The 13018-nt window shown below is 37.2% G+C and overlaps 1 protein-coding gene across 3 annotated transcripts in view; it reads left to right on the top strand.

Moving 5' to 3' along the window:
* The first annotated feature begins 6713 nt into the window (after positions 1–6713).
* LOC149156812 (transducin family protein / WD-40 repeat family protein) overlaps positions 6714–13018 on the top strand; it is a 440547-nt gene continuing 434242 nt past the window's right edge. The window contains exon 1 of one of the 3 annotated variants that reach the window (XM_089438624.1): positions 6714–7400. In XM_089438624.1, the coding sequence (XP_089294750.1) occupies positions 7004–7400 (397 nt within the window). In that variant the 5' untranslated portion in view covers positions 6714–7003. The remainder of the gene's footprint in view (positions 7401–13018) is intronic. The other 2 variants (XM_089438622.1, XM_089438623.1) reach the window with 2 other exon arrangements.

The raw sequence follows: 13018 nt of genomic DNA, 5'->3' as shown, positions 1-13018 counted from the left end.
GGAGGTGTGTAATGAGCATACATAGAATTGACACCTCCTATGGTAGGAATAAAGCAAGTGGGTAAACCCTCAGTTTAATAGTGAGGCACTTGAATGTTTATGAGATCTTGGAATAATGGTGTATTATCTGCAATACGGTCCAATGTGTTTGAAATTCATCAGCTATGCTTGCATCATTGCCAACCATATTGATCATCCCTTATTCCTTTTCAAGCATTTGTTGTGTCTTTCTTGATTCATTTTCCTGTCTTGCCATTTGTTTTTGTTGGTCCTTAACTTGCCTTGCTTTATCTCTTTCAAACCTTTCATCTGCTCTACGTTGCGCTGCAACAATCCTTGTTGCCTTCTTCTCCTTGACTAGATCCTTCTTTTCCTGGTTTAATTCCTGCATTTCAATTTTATTTTATTTATTTTTACTTTTTTTATTCAGACTCAACTAACAGGTTTATATAGTCCTCTAAGGTGAGTAACTGTGAGCTTCGACCCAAACGAAGACTACACGGTGTACCTTGCTTTTTTTTTCATTGATACTTTCTCTACTGGTAGCTTTATGAACCGGTCAAGTATCTTCTCCACCCCTCCCACCTACATGTCATTGCTTGGTACTTACCTTTCAGTATCTGAGACAACTCATTGAACTATATCATTATCTTCATTTGATGCCTCATTCTGTGCTTCATCTTCTTCCATTGATCTGTTGTCCACAAAAAAAATGAACAATTTCATTGTTCAATTCTGTTGGTTGTGAGGGCATGTTCATGCTTTCTTCATTGGTTTTTGAGACACTATGTGCATTCATATTAATCATTGCTTCTGCCAGCCATGACAGTGGGGTTACTTGGCTTGGCAATGTCAATTGGTCGTTGTCAACTGCATGTTCAACAATGTCATTAACAATATCAACAGAAGGAGTTTCATGTTCATGAGTTGGTGCAACGATCTCCATGTTACTACAAATTTGTTCATGATTATACTGTGTTTCACATACAGTTTCATCATCTTCATCATATAAGTGTCCTTGAGAGAGGGAAATCATATTACCAGCTACAACCACATAATCTTGGTCATCTACTTCTTGCACTTCAACAACTGTTAGGGCATTCCCTTCTTCCTGACCATCCACATGAAATGCCTGGCTACAACCAGTATCATGCATAAGAGCATCATAATTCAATGTCCAGATTCCTGTCCTCCTAAAGCCAACCTTGATATTTGATGGTGTCAGAGCCCTTTTAAAAGCTTTACTTGCAAGCTCTGCTAGCTCGAACTTTTTCACCTCAACCCCTGGATTCTTTGTCATCCATGCAACACGCTTTGACCTAAAATAGTTTTTGAAAGGGCCAAACACACTAACATCAAGGGGTTGCATTTTGTGAGTGGTATGAGTGGGCAATGTCAACAGGTCGATGCTTAAATTGTTTGCTTCCTCAATTGTTTGTACAACCATGTGGCTCCCATGGCCATCTAATATCAATAGGTGTCTGTTATTAGGCCAGATACCACCTGGTACCGATGAAACAAAGTGAAAAATCCAACTTAAAAATAGTTCTTTAGTCATCCATGCATGGGGATGTGCAACCATGCATGCACCTGGTTCACAGTTTTGTATATAGTTTTTCAGTTGATTTTTACCTTTGAATAGATAAAATCCTGGGATTGAAGTACCAATTGCATTGACAAAACATAAAATAGTTATCCACTCCCTACTCTTAGGCTAAATATTTGGCACATTTCGGCTCCCTCTCTTGGCAATTACCCGCATGCCACAATTCCTCCCTACCTGTAAACCTGTTTCATCACAGTTCCATATATGGTTTGCTCCATAAGAATGTTTATCGTAAGCACTAGAAAGTGTGTCATAGAACTTCTACACAACTGCAGGGAGCAAATTTAATGCTGTCTCTGTCAAGGCCCTCAGCAGTATGCAATACAAGTTTTGGATGGCTTTTTTTAAACTCAAACCACCATGATTTACCAGGAAACCATCTTTGAATGGGTTTGGCCTCCCTTGACAGATTTGAGCAACTATGGATTTGAGTTGTATCAACTCTAGCCCATGTCCCAATTGGGCCTTCTCTTTACACCACTCAACCACCTCGGCCTCCTCCTCCTCAGTCATAACTATAAGAGGCCCTCTACGTTTTGTATGAGTCAGTCCATTTATCCAATAATGTATTGATGAGGGAGGAATACCATGTCTTTTTACAGATGCCCGAACTAAGTATCCATTAAACTCTATGTCGTCAATTGCAACTAACATTTCTTCCTTTTTCCATCCTCTTATAGCGCTGATATTTTTAGTTGAACTTGCCCCTTGGACTGTTGTTGATGGTGTTTCTGTGAGTGATGTTGTGATAACATTAGTTTCAGTTGCATGGTCATTCTCAACAATGTTCCTTGGGGCATTGTTGACATTGACATCACCTATCATGTGCTCATCAGACGATGGGCATCGCCGTTGCGCACCCGTTGTCACTCTCTTGCCACTTCTCCTTGTATGAGCAACATAATTAACTTTTGCCATAGATGCAACAACCTGCAGAATTATTGCATGCATTTAGATAAGAATATTTGTAAATTATTTTTTCATACAAGGCAAAAATACTTCTGCTTTATTACTGGAAATTATCAACATGTATGTTAGTATCCTTGAAAAATCAAATATACAGAATCATTTTGTTGTATGTCTTCAAAATTATCAGTGATTATTGTTTTGATAACTGGTCTTTACACTTAAAATACCATGACTGTATTGATTGGTTTTTGTTATGCATTTCCCAACAGTGCCTCTTGTTCAGTTTGACTACTAAAAATATCATTTTGTTGTTTTGATAACTTGTCTTTACAGTTAAGATACCATGAGAAGATCTGGTAGTTATTGTTGTTTGAATTAATTTGTTTAGACTCATGTTTGTTATCGCAATTGAATTCATTCACAACCCCCACTGTCTCACCAAGTGGACTTGCATAATGCCTTCAAGTTTGTTCTTCGATCTTCAAGAAGACTCTTTGCGGGTTCACAAAATACATAGAGAGACTCTTTGCTGTTACTAATTCCTTGATTAGGATTTCGACTTTCATGCCCAACATTTGAGTTAATGTCTTAAGGAGCTTGGTCTTGGGAATGATTATCATTTTTGAAGAAATGAAGCCAAAGAAGGACTTCTCCTTGATCAGGATTTCGGCTTTCATGCCCAGTGTTTGATTTAATGTCTCAAGGAGCTTGGTCCTAAGAATAGCCATGATTTATGATTTATGATTTTTTGATGTGTTATGCTTATGATTTTTTATTTTTGATTCTTTGATGTGTTACACTGCTCTAGTATTGACCTGATATTTCAAACATATATATTGCATCCAAAGCAACTTCAATCTCTTTGTCAATTGCAGAATAATTGTTTTATTCACCTTCCCATGTTCTTGAAATAAACTAGGTGATTTCTTATTTAGGTTTAGCATTTTTATTTCTCACATGTTTTAGTACTACTCCCCATCCAATATTGCTTGCATATATTTCCACAACTTTGGGTAAACCATCATCTACAACATGTCAAATTGGAAGTGTTTTTACCTTTGTTTTGATGTTTTACACCGCTCTGGTATGTACTAGAGTCCATGGAGGAGGATCCTTTTTGAGCCTATCATTTAAAAAATTTCTATCATTATCATAGTCCTTGTAGAAGTGGCCCACATAGTTCAAACTACCTAGAAATTTTTGGATTTGTGTTTTGCCTGTGATCTTGTTAGGGAAAGTGTCAGTAATCTTAAGCATGTTGTAGTATAAATTGACCATTTAAGATTGTATGACCAAGAAACCTGATCAAGGTTTTAAATTATTCCATCTTCTCTTTTGAGACAACCAATCCATCAACCTAAAATCATGAATTTATTCCATTATTAATTTAATGTCTCATAGATAGTTCCACGGGGTGGACTATTGTTGTATTATCTTGACAATGAGACACTTCTTTCATTCTCTTGTGTATTCAAGCCTCTAACAATGCTTCTAGCTAACATGTGGATTTTATACAATCCACTCAAATTTTCTTCATTAATTTCGATTGTTTGGACATGCATGCCACCAATAAGCAATGCTCACTGCATGCCTTACATTTATTACTAGCCTCAAATTTCCTCCCACTACAACCTATCCCTCTTAACATTCATTATCTAATTTTTTTCTATAAGGATGCACTTCTCCAGAAATGGATCTCTGGTCCTCAAGGAGTAACCATTGGCCAAACCAAGCATGGTATTTAATTTGACCAAGGCTCCAACTTGAGACCCCCTGAAGCACTCTTGATCACAAATTGGCACCATAATAATTTTTTCCTCATGTCACTTACAGTTAAAGTTTCTAGTCATGTAAACATTCATTTCAACCACACCTCTTATTTGTATCTTGACTCCATATACAAGGGAGGCCATGCCTTTTTATCAAATTAGGAAAGCATATTATCAATTTGTAAAGTTTTGAGTAATTATTGACCTCATATATCAAATTAGATAAAGTGAATAGGAGTAATGAGGGTGCAGTTAGATAGAAATATAGGCTGCTGTTTGGTAGAGGGTGCATGCATGTGTCACCTTCAGTGAACTAGAGTGTTGCTTTTGTAGGTCTTCAGATCAACCTCCCATTCAGTTCAACATCTAGTTAAGTTCTAAGTTCAATTCAGTGATAGTTCACCATGTGTGATCTATCAAGGGGAGGGTGCTGCTATCTATTTTATTATATTGTGCTTGTATAATAGTTTCCAATTATGCATGCGTGACTTCTTCCAGTTGAGGTGTGCTTATTTGGTGTTTATAATAGGGTTACGACTTAACTAGGTCACCTTCAGTTCTTCATGCATGTTAGTAACTGCATTGTACCTTCCCTCATCTTCTCATTCTCTAAGATGTAGGGCACATTACTTTGTTGTTGGCGTGTTTTATGTTTTGAGCTATACTATTATAATTTATTACTTTTCATATCTAATAAAACAACCAAGCATATTTGATAAATTTGAAGATTGCTATTTTGATAGGGTTTTAGTTTTAAAGTTAACCTAGGATCTAGTTATCATTTTATGGTGGAGGAATCTACGCAGGCTACACTTCTTTTGAAGTTGCCATTGAGATTTGTTTATCACTAGTGAAGTATGACAAAGGGGCCTACTATGAACTCCTTCTGTAGTTGGACTACATAGATCCGATGGCATCTATTCGGATCTTTGTCCAATCTCTGGTGAATAACTCAATATGTGATTTGGGTCCATGGGCATATATGAATGATGTTGTGCTCTTACTCATTTTATAGATCTCACTTTTATGCAACTAGTTGATGGAGCAAGAAGATGAAACTTGAAGCAGATACACCCCAGATCCACAATATGGACTCCTTTTTATTCAGACCAAAGCCATGATTTTGAGGCTCCATATTTGGATTGTGAGGAAGGGTGTGGTTTTATGATCCATTTTTAGCCTAGATCTCATATTTGGTCACTCCCTCTCTCTAATCAAAAGCATCTTCCATGTATTTTCTGTTGGCAGCATGTGCTTGTAGATTAACATATTTGAGGATTGCTATTTACCAAGTGTCTTCACCAATAGTTATAGAAAACTTGAAAAAATATATATTTTCATGAAACTGAAACTGTAAGAACTGAAACTAAAATTGAAATTTGTAATTGAAGCTGAAACTATAAGAACTGTGAGAAATGAAAATAGAACTGTAAGAAAAATGTGCTGTAATTGATATAACTAACCTGGATACACTGGCAATTGTTCTGTGATGTTTTGTCTCCAAGGTTGGTGAATAGTTAGAAAGCATAACATGCAACTTCAACAGTGGTTGACTTCTTTTATAGTTGTTGGCACTTGAATTTAATTGGTGGTAAGGATGAACATGGATTGCAATGACTTTATTTTGAATGTGTGATCTGGATTTAATTTGATGTGATCCAATGGTTGGGAATTTGTTATTTGTTGATCAATGTGCTTTGATCTGTTTTAATGAGAAATAGAATGGGTTGGGTGTCAATTATTGAAGTTATTGAGTTGGGTGTCATTTATTAAACAAAGTGAGTTTAAATATTATTGGGTTGGGTGTCATTTATTGAACATAGAAGGTTTAAATGTTGAACAACACAACACTTATGGCTGACATACATTCACTTTTATTATGTGCATGTATGGATATTTATTTGGGATGTATAGCTTCAATTATGATGAGTGGGGGTTGAAGTCATTGCTATTTTGTACTTCTGGAATAGACCATTTTGGAAGGATTTATTGTTTTATCTGTTTTCTAGTTGGGTGAATATGGTTGCACTCTTAAGTATTAAGATACTATATGGTTGAATCAATGTGTGAACAGAAATTAATACTTATTTACACTTAATGTTATTTATCTTTATTTAAATATTAGTTGCAAAAGTCTCAATTTCTAGTGATTTGGTAAGACTAATACTATATGAAGGCAATTCATTTCATAGACTATAGAATAGTTAATGCGGCCTGCCATGCAGGCATTTAACTTTCGCCCTTTCAGTGAAAGCACATCAACCTCTCGAAAGTTAAATACCTACATGTCAGGCCGCATTAACTATTCTATAGTCTATGAAATAGGAATTGCCCTATATAAATCACTTGTGCCTGCACAATATTAAACATTTCTCATGTTGTCACAATATTAAACATTTCTCCTGTTGTCTTTCCCAAATATTTGATAACTGTATTGGATAACTAAGCGCCTAGCCAATCGAGTGATTTAATTGATTAATAATCTTCGGAATTTGGTATATATTCGTGAGTTCTCCCTCGACCGATAAAGGCCGAAAGAGCCACCACCTGTATTTGGTAACATGGGCAATCGATTGATTTAATTAAAATATATGATCTCTGGAATTTGGTATATATTCATTGCATGAAATAGTGTTAAACAAAAATTTCCTCAACACTCGACTAAATCATACTTGTCGGGTTCTGCGTCGGGCGATCGAGGCCTGTATAGAGATCCGACATGGAAGAAACTCAAGACTTTGAACCCCTGCGCCTTCGTCCAATCCAGTACATTCCACCAGCTCCGAAGCACATTGCCAGCGCCTTAGATTGGATCCCTGAATTCGCAGGACATGCATGGCTCGCGTATGGAGCAGGCTCGATTGTTGTCATAACCACAACTCCCGCCCCAACAGCCGATGAAGAAGAATCCAGAATCACTGGCCCGTTCTTCCAGCAAGTTCTTCAGCCTTTACAAAACATTACAGATAATGAAGATAATGATGATATAAGGGCAGTTGCTTGGACTCCCATCATCCCCTCCAATGGCGTTCTTGCAGTAGGTGCTGGTGAATCTGTATATATCTACGAACCCTACAGTTTAGTTCCCGGCACTGCAAATGCGAATTGTGTACCAGGTAAGCATAATTTGGTTGCAATTTTTCGGCTAAGGATAAACATTTTTTTTAAAAACCAGTGAGGAGCAATGAACTTCAATTCTACATTATCGCGGTAAAGCTTGCTTTTCTCGTCAAAACTTGTCAACTCGAACACATGATCAAGTCTCAATGCTCCACGGGGGTTGATGGATCAGTGCGCCCTGTCTCAAGCAATAGACCACAGCCAGTAGACATAATTTTGTTGTATATTTTAAGAGGTCTTCTGAATAAATGAGTTATTTATTTTAAGAGGTTTGTTGAATAATATTCGTTCTCAAGGTCATATATGCAAAATAAATATTTTTTCAGAGAGATTTCATCGTCAAAGAGCTGATTCACTTCAATAACAGTTTGAATCTCCCACTGCATAGGAATTCTTGAATTTTAGGTCAGGTTGTTTTCTGTTTTTTGCTTTTCCTTGGAAAAGAAAAAAAATGTTAAATTGCATTACTGTTAAGGTTTTACATAAAAGGCCTGATCAATCCCTAATATCCCTTACCGAAACAGGAAATTAGAAATGTAACGGGAAATGGGAAATGGCATGGGATACATGGCTGGAGGGTTTAGGAGAATATGAAATGTGAAGTTGATTAGTACTGTACTAATGTACTCTTGGCTCTCAAGACAGGAATTGGTGAATAAATGGGATGGGAACAGAACCAGAGATGGGCTAAGTCGCACACATGCATAGGCTAAAAGATCACTGTGAAAACATAATATCTTTCTGCTTCTGGCCTCTGAAAATCTTACAGCCAAATTAAAACATCTTACATCAGATTTAGTAAAAAGCAGACTTAAAGGTTTTCGGCCCTCGGGGGAATAAGAATGATGCCAGATCCTGCAATAAGATTAATGGCTGGAGTGTGCAAGCAACATTAAATCATTCTTACTGTCAGAATTACATTTTCAATTTTTCAATTCATAATTTCTAACATATATTTTATTTTTCCTTCTGAATTGCAAAAACTGAGTACATACATTCATAGATAATCATATATCTAATTCCTCTTCTATCATTACTAAAATTTGGATGAGTTGGAATTTTCCAAAAAAAATCCAAACTCCCTATTTTTCTCCAAAAAGTCTTAGTAATAAACAGGAGCTACCAGACTGACTAACGAATATAGGCATAGATGCCAAGAAAAGAACACCCTCCGTCTCATCAATTCCAACGGCAGCAAAAGGGAAAGGAAAAGGGAACAAGGCAAAGGGGACAGATAACACGGTTAAGGGTACTTCTCAGCAGCATTACCGTTGCAGGTTTTGATGCACTAATTTACTAATAAAATAAAGGAATTTAATTCCTTCCACATTTCATTTGTTTTTTTCCAATATCAGGAGTAAGATGCTCCTGCAGCAGACTCCCAGGGAAAGAAATTGTCCACAATCTCTTGAACATTTGTTCAATGCTTGGACGTCTCTACAACGGTCATCCAAGTAGCATCCTCCAATGGCTGATTTCTCCACTTCACCAAATACTGAAAGTACTATTTTCTTCTAGTTTTCTTCATCACTTTTCGATCTAAAAGCCCTTCAATTTCCTTTGGAGTTGCTTTGGGCAGTTGTTGTTCCCATTCAACAATCTGATCTACTTCACTGGAAGACTCATCATCTGAAACTTTTCCTGTTCCCTGAAAGGAATACAAATCAGAAACATTAAAAATTGGGGAAATACCAACATTGGTTGGAAGCTCCACTTCATAAACATTTGAGGAAAATTTAATTTTCGTAAAATTTTACAAGGTCCGATATTTTTGAGTTTTAGCTCGTTGTAAGTTCCTTTAGGAAATCTTTCTTTCCTCAAATGTACCATCACTAAATCACCAATCTCAAAGTCATGCTGCCTTCTCTTCGAATGAGCCCTTTGTTTGTATTTGCTGCTGCTTTCCTGTAGCTGTTGCTTAACTCTTTCTTGCAATTCTTGCACAAATTCTTCACCTTCTGCACTTCTTATATCTTGTTTTCCCAAATTTCTCAATTCATATACTCCCCTTGGATGCATTCCATACAAGATCTGGAAGAGACTCATACTTGTACTTCTGTTGGGTGTATCGTTGTATGCAAATTCAGCCTGAGGAAGAACCCAATCCCATTGTTCGGGAATTTCACTTAGCAAGCTTCTTAGGATGTTTCCTAAGCTGCTATTCATAACTTCTGTTTTCCCATCAGTTTGTGGATGATAGACTGAGCTGAAATTAAGGTTAGTATCCAACTTCTTCCATAATGTTCTCCAAAAATGATCGACAAACCTTGTGTCTCTATCAGATACAATGCTTTTAGGCAATCCATGCAACCTTACCACCTCTTTAAAGAACAAATTGGCAACATTGGTGGCATCACTAGTTTTGCTACAAGGTATTAAATGTGCCATTTTAGAGAATCTATCGACCATAACATAGATAGAGTCATTACCTTTGAGTCCTTGGCAGTCTCAATATAAAGTCCATGTTCACTAAATCCCATGGCCTAGTAGGAATTGGTAATGGCCGATATAAACTTGTATTTTTACTTCTTCCCTTCGCAAGCTGGCAGATCCTACAGTTTGCAACAAATATTTTCACATCAGCTTGCATGCTTTGCCAAAAATAAAAAACATTCAATTGAGCAAAAGTTTTATCTTGCCGAAATTGTTCTGATAATTCTCCGCTATGCTTTTCCCTGATAAGATTTTCTCTCATAGAACATTTGGGTATGCACAATCTGCTATCTTTTAATAACAATCCTTCCTGCAACATAAAGCTCAACCATGGAGTTCTATCACCACTATCTGGATTTTTACAAGCAACATATGCATCTTGAAAATCAAAACTAATTTGAGATGCTTGAGATGTGTTTATTTTAGATAACAATGGTATGTAGATGCTTATTAGCACAATTTACTTCAATGTTCCTTTAGCAGCTCAATGACAATTTCCAATAATTTCCAGTAGCAATCTCATTAACCATTAATCACATTGACAGTAAATGCAGATAGAACATAAAAACATATGCAAAAGACAAGCCAAGACAAGTGGACACCAAATTTGGCGGATGCCAGAGAAAAACCCCAATGTGGGAAAAACCCTTTGATCAAATCTTATTATTATTCAATAGTTCAACACAGAGAGAGAGTACAAAAGTCAAATAGATTAGCCCAATACAAAGTCAAATCAACCCTGTCAAATTCTGCAGTCAACTGCAGTCAAACTTCAGCCCTAACCAGAAAGTCAACATTGGTCAAATCAACAACAAGTCACCTCCTTTGAAGCTCGGTCAAAGGAAGATTAATTCAGCCTCCATCAAGGGTCAAAGTCAACCCAAAACAATCCCACAAATGCTGGTCAAACTCGGTCAAACAACAGTTAGCCCTACAGTCAAACAAGCCTGCAGTCAAAGCTAGTCAAACAGTCCCAAACACCTCAATTTCTATGCCAATAAATGCAGCCTCAAGAGAGTGAAATTCTGCCTGCAAAATGCAATCAAAATTCAGTCAAAACAGCAAGGGTCAACGCTGGTCAATAGTTTGAAAAACTTGGTTCTGTTTCACCCAAAAAAAACAATGCTTCTAGCCGCACGTGAGAGTGAGAGAGAGAGAGCGAAGATTCCCAAGCTGTATGAACCAATTTGTTGTGGAGAGAGAAGAATGATATCCAAATGAGGAGAGAGGTCTCTTATATTTATACACTTTGATGAGGGTGAAGAGACACATCTATTGGGTTTCTTGAGCCTACACTAAGCTGAGGCTGACCTTAACAATTTTTACATGTGAGAATAAATTCAAAATCACACTTTTTCTTGTCTGAATGAGATGATATTTATATCAAACTTGGACTTCTCGAAAAGAGGAATCCAATGCAATAATCATCTCCATCATATGAGCTGTCCCAAGGTGGAATTTGGCCCTAGTTGCCAATTTTAACACTCCCTCTCAACTAGGGAGAATTCCACTTGCCAATCCATCTGTCATCATCATGCCATCCTGTCGTTATGTACCATCTCTGTCATCTTTGCTTTGCTCTGTTGTTCTGAACCATGAAGTAATAATGAAGAAGAAGTGATTGAGGGTGAGTCACAAGACCTTACCACTCTCCACTGACAAAAGTCAGTCCTTGATCCTAGATCAAGTTGTTGAAACACCATGCATATGTTTTTATGTACCACTGTCAATTACCACTTTGCAACACTTGCCTCTAGATTTGCATTTGGTTCTAAATAATCTTTTTCTTTGTGCTGGTTCCTTAACTTCTTTTTCAGACTTAATCAAGATTATCTTCATCAATAATGAGTCTCCTACCTCTAGTGTTTCTTCATGGATAACTGCAGCTACATTTTCTTCGCGTGCTTTTGCTATATTTGCTCCTCTTTGGCTTGTAGGATTATTTTCTGGACAATCCCATGCCACATGTCCCATTTTTTCACATTTGTAACATTGAACTTGGTAGCCTCTGCCTCGACCACGTCCTCTTGAGAAAAGCCTTCTTCCTCTTGATTCACCTCCTCTCGATGGTTGACTGCTTAAACTACCTTCGCGTTCCTTTGGAGGCTGAGTTTTCTCCCGGTTGCTGGTTTGTCCTCTCCCACTTACAGGACTCTTCCCTCTATTCCTTTGGCTTTGCTTTCTCGCCAATTTTTCCTTTGCTTTCAAGGCGAATTGGTAAGCATCTTCCGTAGTTTTGGGTGAAAATAGGCTAAACTCATCTTGAATTTCGAACCGCAAGCCATTGATATATTTGGCAACCTTTTCAGTTGTTTCTTCGATGTATTCTGCTGTAATATTCACCTTGTAAAATTTTTTAGTATACTCTTTAACAGTTAATGACCTTTGTTTCAAATTTTGCATTTTCCTGAATAAAGACAACTGGTAATCTTTGGGCAAAAATTTACCTTTCAGCTTCGCCACCATTCTGCTCCAGCTTTTGATCTTGGCTTTGTTCTTTCTTCTCCTTTCTTCTTGGACTCCATCCCACCAAAGAGTTGTGTGTCCTTTCAATCTAGTAACAACAAACTTCACCTGTTTGTCTTCAGTTACCTCCTCGTACTCAAAATGCTTATCTAAAGCATTGATCCAATCTATTAATTATTCCGGTTCCAAGCTACCACTGTAGGCAGGTATCTCTGTTTTAGGCCTCGAAATATCCCCAATCATCGATCTCATCAATTTAATTTCTTTAGGCTCTCCGACATGTAGAGATCCAAAGGATCTTCCTTCTTTTGCTTGTCTTCTTCTTTCATTTCATGAGTCACATGAGCTTCTTCCTTTTTTCTTTTGTTGTTGTTGTCCTTCTTCAGCTTAGGACAATTCCTTTTGTAGTGTCCATATTCTTGGTATCCATAACATTGGGTTTTGGACTTATCTTTGTTTTTTGTTCTTCGTTTGCCAAATTTTCCATTTTTCTTGGCCATGGTAGCAAAAGCTTGCTCCTTTGATCCCACATCTTCCTTTGCTTTGAGTCTTGTTTCCTCTATCTTGCATAGAGACCACATTTCACTTAGTGGGGTGGCTTCCTTCTTGGCATATATGCTTGATGTGAAGTTTCTCCAATCCTCAGGTTGAGCATTGAGTACTACAATTGTCATTTCTCTATCAGACATGACTTCCCCTAGCTCTTGAAGTTGAT

Source organism: Pinus tabuliformis, chromosome 9 (genome assembly GCF_031772625.1).
Source record: "Pinus tabuliformis cultivar Carrire ecotype Pingquan chromosome 9, CPIR1, whole genome shotgun sequence".
Classification (NCBI taxonomy): Eukaryota; Viridiplantae; Streptophyta; class Pinopsida; order Pinales; family Pinaceae; genus Pinus; species Pinus tabuliformis.
Note: the sequence above shows the minus strand (reverse complement) of the source record. Positions and strands in the feature narration are given on the sequence as shown.